This window comes from Mesoplodon densirostris, chromosome 2 (assembly GCF_025265405.1).
Source record: "Mesoplodon densirostris isolate mMesDen1 chromosome 2, mMesDen1 primary haplotype, whole genome shotgun sequence".
NCBI lineage: Eukaryota > Metazoa > Chordata > Mammalia > Artiodactyla > Ziphiidae > Mesoplodon > Mesoplodon densirostris.
In genome coordinates, this window is record NC_082662.1 from 55,280,240 (window position 1) to 55,305,923 (window position 25,684).

Below are 25,684 nucleotides of genomic sequence, written 5' to 3' on the forward strand. Positions count from 1 at the left end.
TTTTGCCTAATTTGCTATTTTTATTTTTATGTATTTGGTAGGTTGGTTATGTTTCCAGCCTTGGAGAAGTGGCCTTGTGTAGGAGACATCCTATGCGTCCCAGCAGTGCACTCCCCTGTAGTTACTGGAGCTATATGGTCTAAGGGTGCCCCCTTTGTGGGCTGCATGGGTCCTTCTGTTGCAGTGAGCTGGCTACTGTGGTTGGTCTGGTAGGCATGACTGGTCCCCAATCTGTTTCTTTGTCAGGCCCTGTCTTGTGCAGAGGCTGTTGGCTCCTGGTTGGTGGGGCTGGGTCATGAGGCACCTGACTGCAGAGCCCCAGTGGGTCCTGGGGCTAGTGCTGTCCCACTGATGGGTGGGAACTGGGTTCTGCTGTGGGGCTGGGGGGTCCTGGATCTATTGTCAGCCTGCTGGTGGTCAGGTCCATTTTCTGGCATGGCTGGCTGCAGGGTCTGGGGTGTCCCAAAGCTGATTTTTTACCCACTTGTGTGTTGGGCCAGATCCTGGGGAGGCTGGCTCAGGGGCCCAGAGTATCCTAGAGCTGGTGTTGGCTTGCTGGTTGGCAGGGCCAGGACCCAGTGTGTCCTGTGGGTGGTGCTTTTCTGCTGGTTGGTGGGCTGTGTCCTGACATGACAGGCTGTGGGGCTGTGGTGGTCCTGGGTCTGGTGTCTGCCCTCTGATGGGTGGGTCCATAGCCCATGGGATTCTGGTGCTGGTGCCCACCCACTAGTGTCTGAGGTCCTGGGGCTAGTGCCAGCCCACTGGTTGGTAGAGCTGAATCCTGGAATCTCTGGCTGTAGAGCCTGGGGATTACAGAGCTGGTAGCAGCCTGTTGGTGGGGGGGGTGGGGCGAGGCCCAGGTGGTCCTGGGGCTAGTGCCTGCTCGTTGGTGGGTGAAGCTGGGTCTCAGGGTCTTTGGTTGTAGGGCCCTGGAGGTCCTGGAGTTGAGGTGTTGGCACACTCGTGGGTAAGGCCTGGGCCCAGGGAGTTCTGGGGCTGGTGACTGCCCACTAGTGGGTGGGGCCAGGCCCTGGGTTCTCTGGCTGCAAGGCCTGGTGGTTCCGAGGCTAGTGCCAGTGCACTGGTATGTGGGGCCAGGTCCTGGGCCCTCTTCTGTACAGCACGGGTCCTGTGGCAGCTGTGGGCTTGGGGGAGGGGGGTCTTAAGGTAGCTGGCCTGCTGGTGTGTGAGGCTGTGTCTCTGCCTGGCTAGTTGCATGGCCTTAGGAATCCCATTACAGGTGGTGACATGCTGGTGGGAGGGGCTTGGTTCCAGAGATAATAAGCGAGAGGGAGGAGTCCAAAATGGTACTTGACAGCACTGGGGTCCTCGCGGTAGAACAAGCTCCCCAAAATGGCTGCTGCCAGTGTGTATGTCCCCAGGGTGAGCTCCAGTTGCCTCCTGCCTCTGTGCCAAGATCAGCAGGTAGGTCTGACACAGACTCCTTTCAAATTACTGCTTTTGTTCTGGATCCCAGAGAGTGTGAGGTTTTGAGTGCGTCCTTTAAGAGTGGAGTCTCTATTTTGCACAGTCCTCTTTCTCTCCCGAAAGTAAGCCCTACTGGCTTCCCAAGCCAAATCTTTTTGGGGGCTTGTTTTCCTGGTGCAGGACCCCTGGGCTGGGGACCGCAGTGTGGGGCTTGAACCCCCTTGCTCCTTGGGGAGAAACCTCTACAACTGTAATTATCATTTTGTTCGTGGGTCACCCACCTTGGGGAATGGGTCTTTAGTGTACTAAGTCTCTGCCCCTCCTATCCATCTTGTATGTTTACTTCTTTATACCTTTAGTTGTAGAAGATCTTTTCTGTTGGTCTTCTGGTCTATAATCAATAGTTGCTCTGTAAATATTTGTAATTTTGGTATGCCTGTGGGAGGAGGTGAGCTCGGGGTCTTCCTACTCCACTAAAGAGGCCACCCAGATGCATCTCCTATGCATTGCTGAATTTGACTTACTAATATTTAGTTGAGGATTTTGCAGCTATGTTCATGAGAAATACTGGTCAGTAGTTTTCTTTTCTTGTAATGTCTTTGGTTTTGGTTTTAGGGTAATGCTGACTTCATAGAATGAGTTTGGAAGTATTCCCTTTGCTTCTATATGTTCTGGAAGAAATTGTAGAGAATGGACATAACTTCTTTCTTAAATGTATGGTAGAACTCAGTGATGCCATCTGGGCTTGATGCTTTGTGTTTTAAAGCTTATGAATTATTGTTTCACTTTAAAAAATAGATATAGCTGTATTCAGATTGTCTGTGTCTTCTTGTGTGACTTTTGGCAGACTGTCTTTCAAGGATTTGGTCCATTTCATCTGGGTTATCAAATTTGTGAGCATAGAGTTGTTGATAATATTTCTTATTGTTATTTTAATTTCTGTGGGAGCTGTGCTGATGCCTTCTCTTTCAGTTCTGGTATTAGTAATTTGTGTCTTCTCTCTTTTTTCTTAGCCTGGCTAGAGGCTTGTAGGTTTTATTGATCTTTTCAAAGAAGCAGCTTTTGGTTTCATTGACTGGTTTCATTCAATCTCTATTGATTTTTTTTTTCTGCCCTAATTTTTATTATTTCCTTTTTTCTGCTTACTTTAGATTTAATTTGCTCTTATTTTTCTGGTTTTCTAAGGTGGAAGCTTATGTTATTAATTTTATCTTTCTTTTCTAATATATGCATTCAGTGCTATAAATTTCTCTGTAGCCATGCATTTGTTGCATCCCACAAATTTTGATACTACTTTTTCATTTTCATTTAATTTAAAATACTTTTCAATTTCCCTTCTTTGACCCATGAGATTTGAGATTTCTTCTTTGACCCATGAGAGGTATGTTGTTTAAGCTCCAAGTATTTGGGGATTTTTAGGCTATCTTTTCATTTTTGATTTCTAGTTCAACTCCACCATGATAAGAGCAAACATTGTATGATTTTGATCCTTTTAAATTTGTTAAGGGGTGTTTTATGGCCCAGAATGTGGTCTATTTTGGTGAATATTCTGTGTGAACCTGAGAAGAATGTGTAATCTGCTGTTGTTAGGTGAAGTAGTCTGTAGCTGTCTAGTCTGTAGCTGTTTTCCACCCCCCCCCCCCGCCCCGACAAAGGCCCCTTGGAGGGGTAGTCTGTAGCTGTTGATTGATGCTGCTTTTGAGCTCAATTATGTCTTTACTGATTTTCTGCCTGCTGAATGTGTCCATTTCTGATAGAGAGGTGTTAAAGTCTCCAATTATAACAGTGGATTAATCTATTTCTTCTTACAGTTTGGCCTCACATATTTTGATGCTCTCTGGATATCTTTTTTTTAAAACTTTTTATTGGATATCTCTTTATGGTGGTAAATATAGGTCATAATATGTATCATCAACAGATATTTGTGTCTACTAGCACTCCTGTGTGCTAGGTGTGAGGATACAGTAGTGAACAAGACACATTCTCTGCCCTCAAGGAATTTATTATCTGAGAAATAATTTTGTAAAATGCTTGTTACCTCAGGCTTTCCAATATCTCTTGTGAATATGAAAAAAATATTAAATTCCTTTAATGTGCATTACTTTGATCTAGTAAGGTTGAAAATATTTTCATATGTTTATTGGTCCTTTTCTTTCAGAATGCTTGTCTTTTTTTTCCATTTAGTTTTTTTTTTCTGATTGATTTTTAAGAGCTCTTTGTATATTATGGACATTAACGTTTTGTCTATACAATATGAATTGGATTTTTTTCTTAATTTATGAATTGCAAGTCAACCTTGTTAATGCTTTCTTTTTCTTCTTCCTGTACAGAAGTTTTCTTTTTTATGTGATTACATTTTCCTTTCTGATTTCTAGTATTGCATACCATCCAATACCATGCATACCATTGCATACCATGCTTAGAAAGGTCTTTTCTACAAGACTGTTAAAAACATTTAAATCAATACTTCCCTGTAGTATGTGCAAACATGCCATGTGTTTGTATTTGCATTTACTTCTGTGATTGGTCTAGAATTCATAATGTGTGAGGTAGCTTTATTTTTAAACTGGGTAGCTTATTATTCCAGTACTATTTACTAAATCAGCTATCTTTTCTCACTGATGTGAAATATCTCTTGTATCAGTGACTAAATTCTCAAATATATTTGGATTTATTTCTGTACTCCCTGTTATGTTTTACTCAGTGTCATCCTTTGCTAATAAGATCAATAAATTTAAGTATTACTAAACTTAATTACTGTAGTTTATAATGTGTTTTAATATGCAGTAAGGAAAATCCTTTCCTCATTAGGAATTTTTGGTTCCTTTTTAAAGTGTTTTAATTTATAGTACTTTCTAATATGGTTCGAGGGATCACCTTTCAAAATCATCTCTGCTCTAAAAAGTTAGGATTTTTAGAAACAGCCATTTAAATTTTCGATATGGAAATAAAGTGGGTTTCTATCTTTATAGAAGATTGGAATTCAATTTTAGTTATGTGGAAAGTAACTATACTGAATTGTTAAACTAATAACAGCTTAGTTAATTTGACCTTATGATAATAATTTTATTCTTTTCGTGTACTCTATATAACAATGGCAATAAATGCATTCTTATAAAATAGTTGAGATGTTCCAAAAACATTTCAAATGTTTCAAGTTTGGGGTAAAATTACTCTGAGTAAATAACCTATAAGTAGCAGGAGTTTGAAGTAAAAATAACAGTAAAAGAATAACTTAACAATTTATTCCACTCTTAGTTTCTTGAGGTTAGTATATTTGTCTCATTAATTTCTGTATCTGTCACAGCATCTTACCTTGGTTATTTATTTAATTATTTATTTAGGAGTCTTTATCTAATACACAGACTTTCCCCATAGAAAATATCTCATTTTGTCTTCATTTTCCCCCAGCACACTTGAAAGGCATGTTGACTTTCACACTGTTGCTAAGGACTGTCCAGAGTGTTCCTGGTAGCTGGTATTGGGAACTCTTTGAACCAAGGTCCTCCCTGTGGCCTACTTTCTTTCTGACTTAGAAAGAAAATACATTCATGTACATTCTCTTATTTTATTTTTATTTTTTAATTTATTCATTTTTATTGAAGTATAGTTGATTTACAATGTTGTGTTATTTCAAGTTTACAGCAAAGTGATTCAGTTATACATACATACATAGGTCTATTTTTTCAGATTGTTTTCCCTTATAGGTTATTACAAAATATTGAGTATAGTTCTCTGTGCTATATAGTAGGTCCTTGTTGGTTATCTCTTTTTTATAGACTGGTGTGTATATGTTAATTCCAAACTCCTACTTTATCCCTCCCCTGCCCCTTTCCTCTTTGGTAACCATAAGTTTGTTTTCTTTGTCTGTGGGTCTGTTTCTGTTCTTTATGTAAGTTCATTTGTATCATTTTTGTTTACATTGCACATATAAGCAATATCATATGATGTTTGTTGGCTTGCTTCACTTCATATGATAATCTCTAGGTCCACCTATGTTGCTGCAAATGGCATTATTTCATTCTTTTTTATGGCTGAGTAATATTCCATTGTATATATGTATCACATCTTCTTTATCCATTTATCTGTCGATGGACATTTAGGTTACTTCCATGTCTTGGCTATTGTAAATAGTGCTGCAGTAAACATTAGGGTGAATGTATCTTTCAAATTATTTTTGTCCCTATATATGCCCAAGAGTGGTATTGCAGAATCATATGGTAGTTCTATTTTTGGTTTTAAAGAACCTCCAATCTCTTCAGTAAGTGGTGCTGGGAAAACTGGACAGCTACATGTAAAAGAATGAAATTAGAACACTCTCTAGCACCACACACAAAAGTAAACTCAAAATGGATTAAAGACCTAAATGTAGGACCGGATGCTATAAAACTCCTAGAGGAAAACATAGGCAGAGGGACTTCTCTGGTGGCGCAGCGGTTAAGAATCTGCCTGCCAATGCAGGGGACACAGGTTTGATCTTTCCAGGTCTGGGAAGATCCCACATGCTGTGGAGCAACTAAACCCGTGTGCCACAACTACTGAGCCTGCGCTCTAGAGCCCGTAAGGCACAACTACTGAGCCCGCGTGCCACAACTACTGAAGTCTGCAGGCTCTAGGGCCTGCGTGCTGCAACTACTGAAACCCGTGTGCCTAGAGCCCGTGTTCTGCAACACGAGAAGCCACTACAATGAGAAGTCCGCGCACCACAAGGAAGAGTAGCCCCCACTTGCCAGAACTAGAGAAAGCCCATGTGCAGCAACAAAGACCCAATGCAGCCAAAAAATAAAGCAAAACAAAACAAAACAAACCCCCCCAAAAAACATAGGCAGAACACTTTTTGACATAAATCGCAGCAATATCTTTTTGGATTTGTCTCCTAGAGTAATGGAGATAAAAACAAAAAGAAACAAATGGGATCTAATTAAATCAAAGTATTTGCATGCAAAGGAAACCATAAACAAAATGAAAAAACAACCTACAGATTGGGAGAAAATATTTGCAAATGATGTGACCGACAAGGGATTAATCTCTAAAATATACAAATAGCTCAATATAAAAAAAACAAATAACCCAATCAAAAAATGGGCAGAAAACCTAAATAGATATTTCTGTAAAGAAGACATACACATAGCCAAAAGGCACATGAAAAGATGTTTGACATTGCTAATTATTAGAGAAATGCAAATCAAAACTACAAATGAGGTATCACCTCACACTGGTCAGAATGGCCATCGTCCAAAAGTCTACAAACAATAAACACTGGAGAGGGTGTGGAGAAGAATGGACCCTCCTACACTGTTGGTGGGAATGTAAATTGGTGCAGCCACAATGGAGAACAGTATGGAAGTTCCTTACATTCTCTTATTTTAAACATTTTATATTTAGAAGATTCATGGTTGTTGGCTTTTTAAAAATAAAATTTATATATATATTTTTAATATCCATTTGGCTGTGCCGCATCTTAGTTGTGGCACACGGGATCTTCGTTGTGGCATTTGGGATCTTTTTAGTTGTGGCATGTGGGATCTTTAGTTGCATCATGTGGGCTCTTAGTTGTGGCATGCAGGATCTAGTTCCCTGACCAAGGATAGAACCAGGTCCCCCTGCATTGGGAGCTCGGAGTCTTAACCACTGGACCACCAGGGAAGTCCCTAAAAATAAACTTTTTAAATTCTAAAAATTATGTGTGTGCTTTGTATAAGATTTGGAAAAGGTGAGCGATAGTGATAAAAAAATAGCCATATGCAATTTGTCAGGGAAACTACTGTGAGCAATTTGGTATACTTTTTTTTTACCCCTTCACCTCCCCCTCAGCCTCCAGATAGTATTGTGTGATACATAAAGTTTTAGATTTTGCATAGTTTCCCCATTTTCACAGACTTTTTGTAAGCATTTTTAATGGATATATAACCCATCATGTGGATGTACTATATATAATCACACATTTTATAAACTTTTCTCCTTTTTTCTTTTCCAAATTTTGTTAAATAATGCACTTTTGGGAGGAAATTTTTTTCTTTATTCTAGTTGTCAGGTAAAGAATTCTAATTACAGCAGGTAAGACTACTGCTTATGTTTCATAATTTATCAGTTCACTGATTCATTTAATAAACATTTTGAGAAACAGTTGTGTGCCAGGCAGAATTTAAGGACATTTGAAAAGTTTACTGTCTGGTAAGAGGCAGGTAAGAAGCAAGTTATTACAATACAGTGTGATGAGTGCTGTGATAGAGGAAGACATAGGCTCCTAAGGAGCTAAGAAGAGGGGCTTCTGTCTTAGTTTGAGGTTGGGAGGAGGGTAAAAATTTTACTAATCTTACCAGAGGAGGAGAAACTTAAGCTGGGTCTTAGGGACTCATGATAATAAGACAGTCAAAAAGTGAGGGTGAGCAGGAAGGCATTGTAGGTGGAGGGAAGAGCACATGCAAGGCATGGAGGTACTAGCATGTCAAGTTTAGGAAGCTTTAATATTAATATTAAAAATGGCTTTAGTATATAGTGCATGTGAGGGAGTGGCAAGAGAGAAAGCTGAGTAAGTGGGCAGATGTAATTTCATGAAGGGCTTTGAATATCATCCTCAAGGCTGGGGTGCCATCATGGACGAGGCACAATCCTTGAGAAACATGTTTATAGTTCTAACTCTTCATTTGTACATCAGCTATTCTCAAATTAATAGCTCTCACCCAAACCTCACCTTTGAGCTCCAGAGCTATATATCCAACTGCCTTGTTGGCCTCTCTAGTATGTTTAGAATGTAAGTATCATGAAAGCAAGTATTTTACTCCCTTTGCCCTAAGCTATATCTGCACTACCTAGAACAGTGCCTGGCAATAATTTATTGCGTGATTAAATAAAAATGAATGATTCCCTACTATATCTCAGAGCCATCTCAAACTCCACATAAATCCAATTCATGATCTTCTCCCTCTAACCTGCCCTTCTCCTAATGTTCCCTATTTTTAAAAATAATTTAAAAAACATTTTATTTAGTTTTGGCTGTGTTGGGTCTTCTTTGCTGCACGCGGGCTTTCTCTAGTTGTGGTTGTGGGGCTACTGTTCGTTGCAGTGTGCAGGCTTCTCATTGCCATGGCTCCTCTTGTTGTGGAGCACAGGCTCTAGGTGCGTGGGCTTCAGTAGTTGTAGCACATGGGCTCAGTAGTTGTGGCATGTGAGCTTAGTTGCTCCGCGGATCTTCCTGGACCAGGGATCGAACTGTATCCCCTGCTTTGGCAGGCGGATTCTTAACCACTGAGCCACCAGGGAAGTCCCCCTAATTTAATGCTCCCTATTTAAGTGATTGGCACCAACTATTTAATTTCACAAGCCAGAGACCTGGGTGTATCTTTGACATATTCCTCTTTCTCACCTTTCACATCCATTTTCTCACCGAGACCTAATGAATTCTGGACGTTTCTTCATATGTCCATTTCTCTCCATCTCCACTGCTCTAGTCCAAGCTACCATCTCTCTCCTCATCCTATACAATAGTAGTAAACTCTCACCCTTTACTCTTGTCCCTTTTCAATCTGTTCTCTGTGTTGGAGTCAAAAAAACCAAACCCACAGAATCTGATTCTGATATCCCTGTTTGGAACCAGTTGCTCTTTGGATAAAGAACAAAACCTTTAACATGATCTACAAGGCCCTGTGTGCTCTGGCCACTGTCTAACCCAATAGCCACATCTCATGCCACTTTTTTGGATTCTGTTCTTAGTTACATTGGCTTTTTAAATTCTTCCAGTGGACCATGCTTTCTTCTGTCACAGTTATAATGTATAATTAGTAGCTTCTAATACATATTATAAAACGGAATGCCTATTGTCAGAGAAACAAATGTATCAATACCTTTGAGTTGATATTTATAACCCTGAAAGGATAATGTTCTGTGTGGCACTCTTTTCTTGAAAAGAAAACTGTCTGTGAATTATTTCAAATAAGCTCAAACATTTTCAGTTATAATTTGTTCCTCTTTCAGATTACAAATCACATATCTCAGTTTTTCCTCAAGTAAGTTAAATACTTATAAACTACATTTATTCTTATTTTAAAGTAAGAAAACATTGTTTGTAAATTTAAGCCATTTGATTTTTTTAAAAAATGCTGCAGTAGGAAGCAAGGATGTATTGGAAATATAGGAAATGCCTTAATTAAAAAAAACAACTAGGCTTTATATGAAAGTAGTGACTTAATCAGTATAAGTGGAAGCCTCCATTCTGAAGATAGTTGCCATTTCTTATACGATTTCAAATCGCCTTCTCTGATTACAAATGAAATAAGTCTTGAATAGTCTCACCAAAACTGACTTGTGTTACTAAGTTATTGTTCTTAATTGTGAGTGTCTGGGGGAGTTTATTGTTTGGTTTTGTGTGATAATTTTTATTGTTGTATATAAAATATACAACAATAAAATACATTTTGTAATTAAAATATTTATAGAGTATATTGTATTCTGTTCTGTAAAATGAAAAATTGATTTGCTCATTTCCAGTTCAAGTTGTATTTAATCACTTAAGTAACTTTAGCAGATAGTGCACCATATAATATGTACTCATTACTTATTTTTCTTTATCTTCTTTTCTTTATGTCAGAACAAAAGTCTAAACTTACAGAAGAATGCAATCAAGTGATGGCTTTTTCTTTAGAATCTGAATATGGAGGCCACAGGAACAGATGAAGTTGACAAGCTGAAAACTAAATTTATATCTGCTTGGAACAACATGAAATATAGTAAGTATCAAGATTTGAAAACTGTATAAATCCAAAGAAATATTTGAAGACATGTATTATCTCCCTTGTTAAGTCACTGGCAATTGTTGAGATTCTCTTTGAATGAAATATTTCTGTAAGGAATGTAGATAAGAATACTACCTGAAGAAAGAGCCAAATACCATCATAAACATTACTTAGAAACACAGGCATATCATGTGGTCCTTTAAAAAAGAAAATTCCAAAGAAGATAGAATTTATTCAGGTGATAATAATACCTCAGGTTTTCAGACCCAGCATCAGGCAACCTCATGTGTGAACCAGGAAGCAAGCAAAATAGACCTCTGAACACACAAAGCAGACCATTTAAAGTTCACATGCTGATACGTATGACTTTCTTCTCGGAACACACTCAGATCCTTATTTTTAACTTAGTTACTCTTGGTTTGCATACAAATCCAATAAGGATCATATGGTGGTTTTGAAGCCCACTTAAGACTAGAAACAAATTGGAGATGAAAAATCCTTCAAAGATGGAGAAATACTCAGCAGAACCAGTTTCAACCAGAAGAAGTTCATATCCATAAGCTAGGAATGATAAAATTTAGTAAAACCCCTTGACAGTGCAAATTTAAGTAAAACACAATTGGCTGTTGGCTCCTGGTTCACTGGAAGTCATGGCCAGCTAGCTATTTAGACAGTTAAAACTTGATAATAACTTGACATTGTATTTTGAAGATTATAGACATTAATTTTTTGAAAAATTGAGATTTAAATCATATACTACTAAAATTCACCTTTTTAAAGTGTATGATTCAGTGGTTTCTAGTACACTCACAGGAATGTACAACCATCATCACTATCTAATTCCAGAACATTTTCATCACCCCCAAAGGCTACCTTGTACCCATTAGCAACTACTCCCTATTCCTCCCCACCTCTCTCCAATCCCTGGCATCCACCAGTCTACTTTTTGCCTCTCTAGATTTGCCTATTCTGGACATTTCATATAAATGGTATCATATAACTTGTGGCCTTTTGTTTTTGACTCCTTTCACTTGACATAACGTTTTGAAAGTTAATTCATGTTGTAGCATGTATATATCAGTACTTCATTCTCTTATACGGCTAAATAATATTTCATTGTATGGATATATCACATTTTCTTTACCCACTCGTTAGTTGATAGATGTTAGGGTTGTTTCCACTTTTTGGCTATATGAATAATGCTGCTATGAATATTGTATACAAGTTTTTGTGTAACCATATGTTTTCAGTTCTCTTCGGTATATACCTAGGAGTAGAATTGCTGGATCATATGTTTACCCTAAGTTTAACTTTTTAAGGAACTAGCAAACTGTTTTCCAAACTGTTTGCACCATTATACATTCCTACCAGAAATGTTTGAGGGTTTTGAATTTCTCCACATCGTCAGCAATACTTGTTAATGTCTATCTTTTTAATTAGACCCATTCTAGTGAGTGTGAAGTATCTCACTGTGAGTTTGATTTGCATTTCCCTGATGAACATATGAAGATAATCTTCTTTTTATGTATTTATTGGCAATTTGTATATATTCTTTCAAGAAACATCCATTCAAATCTTTTGCATGTTTTAAAATTGGGTAGTCTTTTTATTATTGAGTTGTAAGAGTTCTTTGTATATTCTAGATAAAAATCCCTCAGCAGATATATGATTTGCAAATATTTTCTCCCATTCTTGGATTGTCTTTTCACTTTCTTCATAGTGTCCATTGAAGCATAAAACTTTTACTTTTTGGTGAGGTCCAGTTTACCTATTTTTTTTCCCTTTGTTGCTTGTGCTTTTGATGTTGTATTTAAGAAACTGTTGCTTAAATCAAGTTCATGAAGATTTGCACCTATTCTTTAAAGAGTTTTTATCTTTTTAGCTCTGATATTTAGGTCTTTGATCCATTTCAAGTTAATTTTTGCATATGACGTTAGGTAGAGGTTCCATGTTATTCTTTGTATGTGGGTATCAGGTCTCAGCACCATTTGTTTAAAAGAATATTCTTTCTCCATTGACTGGTCTTGCCACACTTATCTAAAATCAGTTGACCATAGATGTAAGGGTTGATTTCTGGACTCTCAATTCTATTCCATTAATCTGTATGTTTGTTCTATGCCAGTAGAACATTCTCTTGATTACTTTAGCTTTTTGTAAAATTTGAAATTGGAAAGTATGATTCCTCCAACTTTGTTCTTCTTTTCCAAGATTGTTTTGACTGTTCTGGATTCCATGCATTTTCCATATGAATTTTTGATCCTCTTATCAATTTCTGCAAGAAATCCAGCTGGGATTTTTATATAGATTTTAGTGAAATCTGTAGATCAATTTTCAGAGTATTGACATATTAACAGAGTATTGCCGTATTAAGTCTTCCAATCCATGGATATGGGATGTCTTTCCATTTATTTAGGTCTTTAATTTCTTTCAATGATGTTTTGTAGTTTTCTGTGTGTAAGTCTTGGCACTTCTTTTGTTAAAGTTATTCCTGAGTATTTTATTCTTTTCAATGCTATTTTAAAATGAATTTTCTTCATTTCATTTAGACTCTTCATTGCTAGTATATAGAAATACAATTGATTTGTGTGATTTGATCTTGTATCTTGTAAACTTGATAATCTCTTTTATTCTAATAATTTTTTGTGGATTCTTTAGGATTTTCTGTGTGTAAATCATGTCATCTGCAAACAGAGGCTTATGTTCTTTTTCAACCATTTAATTTGATGGATAGGTTATGTGATGAAGATTTCATTTATAAGGTCTGAACATTGTCATACAGGTACTCAACACATTTCAGCAGTAACCTAGGAATTGTTATTTAACCTATTATTTACATATGTGTAGCTTTCCCTATCTAGATATTTAAGTGGGCATCATAAGATTATGGTAACCCCTATCTCTGAAGAACAGATTGTTCAGGGTAACTACATGTTCTAGATAGTTTTAAGTTATAGAGTAGTATTTTAGTTTTATTTTTATTGGTGAAAATTATTCTAAAATGTTGAATGTATTTTCATTGTTTAGAGTTTGTGTAGTATGGATGGTTTAAAAAGGATTAAAATCGATTGAGCACCCACTAGTATGTTGTAGTTTATGCACCTTCTCATTTAAATTTCATCTTTCTGAGTTAGATATCTTTCTGAGATTTAAATCTAATATGTTTCTAAGGTATTCTTTTTTTGCAAATTAGAAAACTGAGATTAGGTGACATATTCAAGGTCATGTATCTAGGTAAGTCTTGAAACTTGTATTCAAACCCAGCCTCCCTTGCTCCCTATTCTTGCTGTTCTCTGAATGCACTGAACATAATTTAGGATTATTTTTTATCAATGTCAATATTATTATATAAAGATGGAACTAGAAATGGCATAGCACTTAAAATTTAAAATAACTGGACCTTACTTTCTTGAAAAAGTGTTTCATTTTTGCTCCCCCCCCCATATTTACATGACTTTATGAGGTATGTAAACTTGATTTCCTTTTTAAAATATTAAGAAGTAAATCATCCTTCTGGGTGTTTCTGTTCCTCCAGAAAATCATTATTATCTCTACTATTTCTATGCTCTTTGGTTTGTTTGCATCTTTTAAAGCCTGACTTGTGATATTCAAATTGCTAACTTAATGGACTGTTGGTTTTTTGGTAACATTTTGTTTATGGTAGCTAGTCTCCAAAGACAGTCCTCAGTGAATCACATTTTGTATTGTCTCTTTTCTCATATGAATCTGGGCTGGCTTGTGTCTCATATCAACCAATAGAATGAGTTAGAAATGAAGCTATGTCAATTCCAGGCCTAGCCATTAAGAGACAACTTCTGCCTGCTGTGTGCACTATAACTCATTGCTCGTGTAAAATGTAGATCATTATAGAGGCTCAGGCTCTGACTTATCAGATTCACCTTTCTTTTCTTTCGGAAGGACTGGTGACTGGTAAGAGGGTATACAGGTAGAGGGTAAACCATAGGGAGAAAGAGAGAAGTTCTTCCTTAAAGGTTTTTTGTTTGTTAGTTTTTGAGGTTGTTTTTATGAAGTTCTTAGGATTTGCTTTGGAAACACTGCCTTTTGGGGAGAGGGGATTGTTATCGTTTTGGGGATTAGAATCATTCTAGTATGGTACTAATAATACTCCTATGAAACAATGTCTATAAAGCACCTGGCTTAGTTCCTAGTATAAAATAGATGGTCAGTAAATACTATTTTCCCATTGGTGTTCAGAGAAGAGAATGAGAGATAGGTGGGAAAAGGAAAAGATGTCTTAGAAGTGCGTGTTTGAGTCAGAAGAAGAAGATTTAAATGGATTTAAATGGGCTGATATTGGGGAGGATATTTTTGTTATGGAATAGTATGAACCAAATAGTAAAGTCCACTTTGAGTATAGATGAGAAGTAGTGGAAAAGATGACTGTAAAGGTAATTTGTATCATATTGTGGAAAGTCTTTAGTATCACAGAGAAGTTCATTATAAATCTGTTAGGTAATGAATCATTGAGGATGGTTTTTGAGCAGACAAGTTACCTAATCAAAGCTGAGCCACAGAGAGATTAATTTGGCAGGGATACGTGGCATATGCTAGAGTGGGGGAAAACTGATTACAGATAAGCCATTTTGGGGGAGTGTTGCAGTAATCCAAAGCCTGATTACTGTATTTGACTTTCCATTCTTTCTTTCTTTCTTTTTTTGGCTGCGTTGGGTCTTCGTTGCGGTGCTTGGGCTTCTCACTTGCAGTGGCTTCTCTTGGTGCAGAGCACGGGCTGTAGGCTTCAGTAGTTGCAGCATGCAGGCTCAGTAGTTGTGGCACGCGAGCCCTAGAGCATGTGGGCTTCAGTAGTTGTGGCACGTGGGCTCAGTAGTTGTGGTGCGCAGGCTCTAGGGTGCGTGGGCTTCAGTAGTTGTGGCACGCGGGCTCAGTGTTGTGGCTCACAGGCTCTGGAGCACAGGCTCAGTAGTTTTGGTGCACATGCTTAGTTGCTCTACAGCATGTGGGATCTTCCTGGGCCAGGGATCAAACTCGTGTCCCCTGCATTGGCAGGCAGATTCTTAACCACTGCAGTACTGGGGAAGTCCCTCCATTCTTTCTTTTTCACTACCAAACTCAGATACTTGCATGATTTTTATTATAAATACATATTTTAATATACTTGTTCTTTATGCTTATTTGTATTATAGTACTTAAGGAAGCACTTTCATAAAAATCACTCATTTAAAATTTTGTAACAACTCTGTTAAATATAAATGTTGGTCTGCTTAAGACTAGACCTAAGTCTCTTAACTCCCAATTTCAGATTCTTTTTATTTATATGTTCTTGCATTTTAGGAACTGCTTTTAAGTCTGCCATTAGCACTCAGGAATTTCTTACACTTAGGAATATTCAGGAATGTAATGGGCAAGTGCTTTTCTCAGGAAATTGAGAACTATTAATGACATCATAAAAAACCAAAAGGATAGTTCCTTTTAGATATAGACAGTTTAGTAGGAAGAAAATTGGAAGAATTAGAGTTTGCAACTAAGAGTTGAGGATTGGGGATGGGAGATGGAAAATTGAGATGAAAATGTCTGAAAGCTTTATACATCACTTTCAGAAATCCTCATTTGGCTGAAAAGATGGGGTAAAAACAAATTTCCCTAGGAAACTTCAGAGATCCACTTTTATCATAAGCATTAGTGTACTGTGTGATCTTTTTCCTAAATTACTTCACTGGAATATTCAAATACTTTAAACTTTTAAAATATCTAAAATGGAAGAAGATATAAGAAATTGGTAACATTTGTTGCCTTTGGGAAAAGAGGTTGGTGTCAGGGAAACTGGAGTAGAATTTGTACCTTTTAATTTTTATACCATAAGAACGTTGTGATCTGTTTGAAAATAAATTAAAACTAAAATTTTTTATCTGCCATGTTCTTTAAGTGGGCAGAATGTGGTTAAAATACTTGGCTTTATTTGAAAGTAGCATAAGTGGCCTGTATTTTCAGTTCATTGTCAGAATACTTTTGCTACACTTGTAAAATATGCACATCCATAATTGGGAATTGGTGATTTGAAATTAAATAAAAGAAAATGCTGCTGAACTTTTAGTCTGAAATCCTTTAATTGCAAAACTGTTTTTCTCTTTTTCTCATTTAGGTTGGGTGTTGAAAACAAAGACATATTTTAGTAGAAATTCCCCTGTATTATTGCTTGGAAAGTGTTACCATTTTAAATATGAAGGTAAGTGCTAAATTTGTAATCCATTTAAAAATCTTTGTAGAAATTCATTGTGTAATTGTTTTCATTATTTTATTTCCAGATTAACCTACTTTTGACATATTTCTTTTTGTTTTTTACTTCCAGTTATTTTTATTGTGGTAAAATACACATATCGAAATTTACCATCTCAGTCATTTTTAAGTGTACGGTTCAGTGGTATTAAATACATTCATAATGTTGTGCTACCATCATCACCATTCATCTATAGAACTCTTCATCTTGTAACACTGAAATTCTGTACCCATTAAACAATAACTCCTCATTCCTCCCTTCCCTTCAGCCCCTGGCAACTGCCGTTCTACTTTTTATGCCTATGTTTTGGCATATATCTTTTAAAAACCTGTATTTTATGTAACACATAAAATACTGCCATATGGTTTGGGTTTCTTGTGAATTCCTTGAAAATAAAGTTCATACCGTCATACACCATTTGTTATATCCCTCATAATTTTGGACTTACCGTATGAGTGCTAAGTAAATATTATTTGAATCAATATCTTAATATTCTTTATCAAGTTCTCTGATGATAATTTTAAAGTATATGATAATTTAAAGTATCACGTTAGTTAATGTAAAAAAATGGTAAGTTTTCCAATTCTTAAGGATGCTCCAATTTCTGAAAGTATTTACTGTATTTGATGTTTCTGAATTTTCATATATGCTCATCATCCTTTCTGTAATTATCATATATTTTCTTTTAATAATGTATGTCCCCTATTGAGTGCCTACTATGTGTCAAGCATCATGCTAAACTCTTTGGGAAATGTATTTAATTCTCACAACAAGCCTACAAGGTAGATTTAAGTGTCCCTGTCCTATGCGCTTGAAAGCCAGAGTTTAGAGAAGTTAAATAATTTGTCCAAAATCACACAGGTATTAGATGACAGAGCTGAATTTAAACCAAGACTATGTTTCATTTTAATACTGGCATTCTTTGTACTATATGTCTTTGCTTGGTATTTTGTATGTATGAGTGTGTGTGTTTTGTGTGTGTTTGTGTGTGTGAGAGAGAGAGGAGAGGGGAAGAATGTATGTGACAGTATGTGATTATCAAGGCTTGTATTCATTTTTTGGTTGATCTTTTTTGGTCACATCAGCAATTGTCTAAAGCCTAAATGGTTTGTAATAGTAACAGCTGACATTTATTGAGTATTTATAATATGCCAGACAGGATTTTTAAGTAATTTACGTGTATTAACTCATTGAGTCCTCACAGTATTCTTGAAAGATGAGTAGGAAGTTGATGGATAAAGAAGGCATGCATTTTAGGTGAATAGAATGGCATGATGAAAGCAATAGCACTGAGATGTTAGACAGTATATTTAGGAAACATAAGTGTCCAGTGTAACTATGGTGGGAGAGAATTATGAAAAGGATCAAATTATGGAGGAGCATCTTGAATGCCGTGCTAAAGAGTTAGGTCATTTGTTTACAGGCAGAGGAGAGTATGGGCTTTGGGGTGAGACATATGTGGGTTTGAATTTTGGCTCCTTTGGCTGATTAGTTGTTATTTTTGGCAAGTTATGTAATTTCCCTAAGTATTAATGATACCTGTTTCATAGGCATTTAGTGATATGCCTCGTACATATAAGCATTCTAAATGATATTATTATTCATGATAAAAGGAATGTGAGAAAAAGTTATTAGAATTATTTTTAAGGATAGCATTATATATTTTTTGGAAGAAATACTTTGAGCAGTAAATGGATTCTTGGGGGTCCTCAACTCAAGAGATGAAAAGTAAATGATATAGGGGATACAAATGAGACAAATAGAAGACTGCTTTGTTTTGGACTAGGAGTAGGGATACAGGGAAAGACAAGGGTATGGGGCTCGGGAGGGAGAAAGGAGAGCGAGCCAGAAAGGTGGTTGGATTCTGCATGTCCACTGAGAAGTTTCCTTGTTGACGTGCTCTGGTCTTCAGTAAAGTCAGGTAAGTTTATGAAATGCTTGGTGTAGGAAAAGTTCTTTTGGAAAGGGGATGGATTTGGCATCTGGAATGAAAAAGGCATCTCATATCATTGTAGGAGTTAGAAGCGGGAGGGGAGGAAACGAGAGTTTAAGCTGTGTAGAATTAACAGAAATCTGGGGGGCTAGCTTTGAACTTCTACATGTCACAGAATTTTTGGTTCAAGCAAGTTTTCTAAGTTATCAGAGAGATAGGGGGTGGTGTACCCAGCTTCTTAACTACAATAGTTATTATTATCCTAGGTTTTTGAACAACAAAATACCAGATTTCATTTAATTATTTTCAGTGATCATGTATTGAGAACATGCTAGCTAGGACATTGATCTTGCCCAGAAGGAGCAATGATAATCATAACTAAATACATGCTTTAGAAAAATAACTGATAGCAACGTAGAAGAACCATTGGAAGTCAGTTATCAGGCAAGATACGATGACTCTGATATAGGGCAGTGAAATGGAGAGGATTGACTTGAGATTTTTTTTTTTTTTTTTTTTTTTTTTTGTGGTACGTGGGCCTCTCACTGTTGTGGCCTCTCCCATTGTGGAGCACAGGCTCCGGACGCACAGGCTCAGCAGCCATGGCTCACGGGCCCAGCCGCTCCATGGCACATGGGGTCCTCCCGGACTGGGGCACGAACCCGTGTCCCCTGCACTGGCAGGCGGACTCTCAACCACTGCGCCACCAGGGAAGCCCCAGACTTGAGATATTTTAAGGTAGACTCGATAGCATCTGACAAATGATTGGATTTGAGGTTATGAGAGAGAGAAGATAAAGAATACTTAAAGACTACTATCTTGGATTATAGGTAGTGTTAGTAACCAAATGTGATATACTAGAGGAAGCGTGGATTTTGTGGGGACATGTAGTATTTGAAGTAGGCCATTCAGAAGTAAGCAGTCTGAATGAAGTAGGTGGTTTAGAATTGATTGGTTAGTTATTTTTATTTTCAAAGAGGTAGCATTTGAGGCTAATGAATAAGGTCACATTGATGGAAAGTATAGGTGGAGAAAATTCATCTTTAAGGATCTACTGATGAAGAAGAATCAGTGAATGAAATTGAGAAGGAGTAGGCAACATATAGGACAAAACCCATGATAGTATTTTATCATAGAGACTGAAGGAAAGAGATTTTCAGGAGAAAAGTTGGGACAAAGTGCCCAATGCTCAAAAGAGGTTAAGCAGGAAAAAACCTGATTAGAGGCTGTAGGATTTGTCAATGAGAAATTGCTGATGACTTTTGAAAGATCAGTTTCACTGGAGTGGTAAGGATGGAAAAGTAAAAGCAGTAAAATTAACAGCAGCTCACCTGCATTTACTGAGTGTGGCTCTTTGTTATGCATTTATTTATTTATTTGGCTGCATTGGGTCTTCATTGCTATGCGTGGGGTTTCTCAAGTTGTGGCGAGCAGGGACTACTCTTTGTTGCAGTGTGCGGGCTTCTCATTGTGGTGGCTTCTCTTGTTGTGGAGCACGGGCTCTAGGCGCACGGGCTTCAGTAGTTGCGGTATGCAGACCCCATCGCACACGGGCTTCAGTAGTTGCAGTGCATGGGCTCAGTAGTTATGGCGCATGAGCTCTAGGGCACGCGGGTTTCTGTAGTTGTGGCATGACATTGTGGCTCGCGGGCTCTAGAGCACAGGCTCAGTAGTTGTGGCACATGGGCTTAGTTGCTCCGCGGCATGTGGGAACTTCCCAGACCAGGTATTGAACCTGTGTCCCCTACATTAGCAGATGGATTCTTAACCACTGTGCCACCAGGGAATTCCCCAAAGCGTATTCTTTTAAAGATTTATTGGTTATGATATCGGGGTAGAGAAGAACTGCTTTTATAACACATAAAAACACAGCCTGTATAGGAAAATATTGATGTATTTGACCAAATAAAAATTTAAAAATCTGCATCACGAAAGACACCATAAACAAAGTTTAGAAGCAAGTCAGAGAGAGAAGATATTTGTATACGCTCTCTCATTCTCTTTTTCTCTCTCTCTGTATTGGTATATGTATGTGTGTGTGTGTGTGTGTGTACATTGAAGATCTGTCTGTCCATCTGTTATCTCTTCATCTATATCTTAGACAAAGGATTAGTCTCCAAAATAATACGAAGCTACAAAATAATATGAAAAACATGGACAATTCAAAAAAAATGAGCCAAGGAAATGAACAGGTGCTTTTAAAGTAGAAACTTGAGTGGCCAAACATAAGAAAATATTCACCACAGTAATAAAGGAAGTGCAAATTAAAATGAGATACTGTTTCTTAGTTATCAAATTTGCAAAAATTTAAAAACTTGATGATATCAAATTTTAGCAAGGTTGTGAAGAAACAGGAACTCAAACACTGCTGATGGGAGGCAACTTGGTACAACCTCTTCATGAATTTGAAGGTACTTAGAAAAATTGATAATACATAAACTTAGGATCTAGCAATTCTACCTTTTAAGTATTTACCCCAGAGAAGTTCTCTGTATATGTGTAGAACACTTGTACAAGGATGTTTATTGTAGCTTTGTTGAAATAACAAAAAATATTGGAAACAAGTGTGTGCTACTGGTGGATTAGATGAATAAGGTTATTCATTCATTCCAAAAGTATTTATTAAGAGCCTGTTATGTGCCAGGCACTGGGGTTACTGCTGAAAGTATTGCAGGCACAGTACTTACACTCAAGGAGCTTACAGTCCAGTAGATGAGAGACATTAAACAAATAATTACAAAATTATTAATTTCATTATGATATTCATGATAAAACAGAAGTATAGGTTCTTATAAACAGAGACCAAATTAGAAAGGATGTGATTGGATCAAATAAGCAGAAAGTCCATTTCAAAATAGCTTAAAAGCAGTAAGGGTATTTATTATCATTCACAAGTGGAAGTCCTGACATAGGGATGGCTCTAGGTTGGTTAATCAGTGCCTCTGTGACATCATCAAGGACCCATGTTCTGTCCATCTTCCTACTCTGCTAATCTCAGCATATTGGTCTTACCTTCATCTACCTCTCCTATAGTAACAAGTGCCTATCTTAGTACCATGGTAAGACATATGGCAGATATGGCAGAATCCAGTGGAAGAAGGACTTTTTCTTCTTTGTTTTCTTTATTATAAATATGAATTTTTATTATTTCAATAATTTTATATTATTTAAAATCTTTACATTTTTAAAATTATGAATTGCTCATATACAGAGAAGACAAAAGCCTTCAAGAATAGTAATGAAATTTTATTAGACAAGAGAAGTACAACATTATGAATAAGTTTTAATCTCCTTGTGCTTCTACCCAACTGTAGTCCTTTCCATGCCAAAAAACTCTACTATCCTAAAGTGGTGGAATTTAGTGTTTCCTGTTTTTGACCTTTTTGAAAATGAAATTGAACTATGTTTTTGCTTCTGTGACTTGCTTATGGCTTTTAAGGTTGTATTTTTTTTTTATTTTTTATTTTTTTTGCTGTACGTGGGCCTCTCACTGTTGTGGCCTCTCCCGTTGCGGAGCACAGGCTCCGGACACGCAGGCTCAGCGGCCATGGCTCATGGGCGCAGCCGCTCCGTGGCATGTGGGATCTTCCCGGACTGGGGCACGAACCCGTGTCCCCTGCATCGGCAGGTGGACTCTCAACCACTGCGCCACCAGGGAAGCCCTTAAGGTTGTATTTTTAAGACTTGTCCATGTTCAGGAATAAAGACACAGACCTACTAGAGAACGGACTTGAGGATATGGGGAGGGGGAAGGGTAAGCTGTGACAAAGTGAGAGAGTGGCATGGACATATATACACTACCAAACGTAAAATAGGTAGCTAGTGGGAAGCAGCTGAAAGCACAGGGAGATCAGCTCGGTGCTTTGTGACCACCTAGAGGGGTGGGATAGGGAGGGAGGGAGGGAGGGAGACGCAAGAGGGAAGAGATACGGGAACATATGTATATGTATAACTGATTCACTTTGTTATAAAGCAGAAACACACCATTGTAAAGCAATTATACTCCAATAAAGATGTAAAAAAATATTTGTCCATGTTATGTGTAGGTTCTAGTTTATTTTTACTGCTGTATAATATTCTGTTGTATGAATTACCACAAATTTTTCATTCTACTATTGTTAGACATTTAGTTTGCTTTGGCTTTGCCTTTTTAAATAGTGTATAATAGTACATTCTTGTATTTTTGTAGAAATAAGACTGTATTCTCAGAAGTTTTTGAAATACGACATTTGCTGATTTAAAATATCTACATGCAGAATGAAGGGAATGAATCATTAGCCAGAAGAATATCATATTTCTGTTCTTATAATCCACTTTATAGATTCTCTTTTCTAATGAGTTAACCCCAAACCACCTTCTTACACCTTTCTAGGAATTTTTTGGTATCCTCAGAGAGGGGGAGGCCTTTGTACTTAAAAGCATACAAATCTTAGTGAGTCAAGTATAATTCTGAAAACAGGAGGAATAACACTGAATAAGATCAAATATACATTTGAAAAGAGATTTAAATATACATTTTGAAAATAATAGGAGTCATAATAATCAAGATAAGATAAAAGGGAATTAGAATATTTGTTCAGAAAAACAAAGGGATATGGCATGGTGGAAGTAACATATTAAGGATTTTTTTTTGTTAATGAAGTTTTAAAACTTTTGAAATATATGACATAAAGGTCTGTTGATTATGGGGGGCTAATTTTCTTTATTATTTCTCCTATTGTGGGTATACAAACCCATATTATGTAAAGGTTTATTAATCCTATAATTATGGTATGACTTTGGTGAATTTCTATTTCATAACACTTGTCCTAAGGTTATTGCCCTGTTTTGTCATGACTTTTTTATAGATTCAGCAGAAATATAATATTCTGTTTATCGCATTTGAAATATTTTAATGGTAACCTTTTCTCTCTGTGTGTCATTATGTACTCACAGCTTTTTAGATTTACTGTGCATTGGTCAATCTCCACCAGATTTTCTCTTAGATGGTTCAGGACATGATGGGCCCAGAGACCGTTAAGGAAAAACTGTATCTGTGGTTATCTCTAGTATACCAGTTCTATCTTAGGGACCCAAATGATTTAACATGAATAACAGAGATAAGGCTCTCTCCTTCTTAATTTTGGGGCTGAGGAGCATCTATAGACAATGATTCTAACCTATGGACAAAGAAACCCCAAAATAGTGCGTGGAAAAAAGGAAAAAAAAAAGCTTTTTAAGAAGTAGAGAGGGTAGCACAGAGGCTAGAAAATAATAAAAGATTTTTCTGCACTGAAACCAACCCAGGGTGGAGCTTTGCCTAGGGATCTCTTTATAGGACATAAAGGACATGAAAGTAAGGTATCAAGGGGTCTTCCTTTGTCAGCTCTTGGTTCTTGTACTATCTCTACTATTTTCAGGGGTCTTTGTTATTCCACATGTTGCCAAGATTATGCCCAAATGTTGTGGAAATAAGATCCCACAATTTGGAATTTTTTGAAACATGACTTTTGCCATTTAGTAAGAAAGGGTGTGCAGGATGAAATCAATTATTTATAGGTATATTACTTAATTTGGAAATTTCCCAGATCTTGTTCTGTTATTGATTTTTAATTTAATTCCATCGTGGTCAGAGAAAATATTTTTATGACTAATCTCTTTGAAGTTATTGAGACTTGCTTTATGGTCTAAATATGGTATAACTTGGTAACTGTACTTTGTGATTCTGTTACTGGAATGTTCTATAAGGACAGTTAGGTCAAATTGGTTGAGTTCAAGTCTTCTCTGTTCTTGCTCTGTCCTACTTGTTCTACCAATTTTTATGAGAGGGATATTGAAATCTCTGACTATAATTGTGGATTTGTTTATTTCTCCTTGCAATTCTATCAGTTTTTGCTTCTTCAACTTTGAAGCTTTGTTATTGGGTACATTAACATTTAGAGTTGTTATGGTCAGTTAATGAATTGACCCCTTTATAATTATAAAACCCTTCTTTATTCCTGGTGATATTTTTTTGGTCTGAAATCTACTTTGTCTGATATTAAGCTTTCTTTTGCTTAGGGGTATATGGTATATCTTTTTATGTTCTTTTACACTTAATCTATTTGTCTTTGTATTTAAAGTTTGTTTCCTGTAGGCAGTAAATTGTTGGGTCTTGCTTTTTTATACAATCTGATAATCTCTGCCTTTTAATTAAGTTGTTTAGACTACAGGCATACCTCGGAGATATTGTGGGTTTGGTTCCAGACCACTGCAATAAAGCAAATATTTCAATAAAGTAAGTTGCACAAATTTTTTGGTTTCCCAGTGCATATGAAAGTTATGTTTATACTGTATTATAGTCTATTAAGTGTACAATAGCATTATGTCTAAAAAAATAATATATGTACCTTAATTAAAAAATACTTTATGGCTAAAAAATGCTAATCATCATCTGACAACACAGGGTTACCACAAACCTTCAATTTGTAAAAAACGCAGTATTTGCAAAGCACAATAAAGTGAAGAACAAAAACAAGGTATGCCTGTATTCACATTTTATATGATTATTGATATAGTTACGTTTGTCTGTTATCTCACTATTTGGTTTCTATTTGTTAAATCTGCTCTTTGTTCCCTTTTCCTCTGCTTCTACCTTCTTTCAGATTGAATATTTTTTGATTTCTATTTTATCTCTGTTGGTTGATTAGCTGTAACTTTTTATTGTGTTATTTTACTGGGTTACTTTAAGGTTTTAGGGTATATATTTAACTTATCACAGTTTACCTTCTAATGATATTATACCAACTCACATATAGTATAAGAACCTTAGAGTAGTGTACTTCACTTCCCTCCTCCTGGTCTTTATGCTACTGGTGTCATACATTTTATTTATTTGTATCTTATACATGCCATAATACATTGTTATTATTTTTGTTTAAACAGTCAATGTCAATTACTTAAGTCAATTACTTAAAGAGATTTAAGTAATAAGAAAAATAATATATTTGCTCATATAGTTATCATTTTTGGTGTTCTTCATTCCTTTGTGTGAATCCATATTTCCATCTGCTAAAATCCATTATTTTCCTGCTTGAAAGACTTATTTTAACATTTCTTATAGTGCAAGGTGTGCTGGTGATACGCTCCTTCAGCTTTTGTGTCTCTGAAAAAGGGTTTTGCTTTCATTTTTGAAAGAGATTTTTGCTGGGTATAGAATTTTGGGTTGATGGTTTTTTTTCTTTCAGTAGCTTTAAAGATGTTGCCCTGCTATCTTCTTGTTTATTTTGTTTCCAGGGAGAAATCTGAGGTCATCCTTATCTTTCTGTGTACATAATGTGGCTTTTTTTTCTTGACTACTTTTAAGATTTTTTTTTATCA

General features: G+C 36.6%; 1 protein-coding gene across 1 annotated transcript in view; it reads left to right on the forward strand.

Moving 5' to 3' along the window:
* Nucleotides 1-25,684, forward strand: part of ATG4C (autophagy related 4C cysteine peptidase) — an 87,437-nt gene that overhangs the window by 16,406 nt on the left and 45,347 nt on the right. The window contains exons 2-3 of the mRNA XM_060089898.1: nt 10,016-10,154; nt 16,279-16,362. Coding sequence (XP_059945881.1) covers nt 10,079-10,154; nt 16,279-16,362 — 160 coding nt within the window. The 5' untranslated portion in view covers nt 10,016-10,078. The remainder of the gene's footprint in view (nt 1-10,015; nt 10,155-16,278; nt 16,363-25,684) is intronic.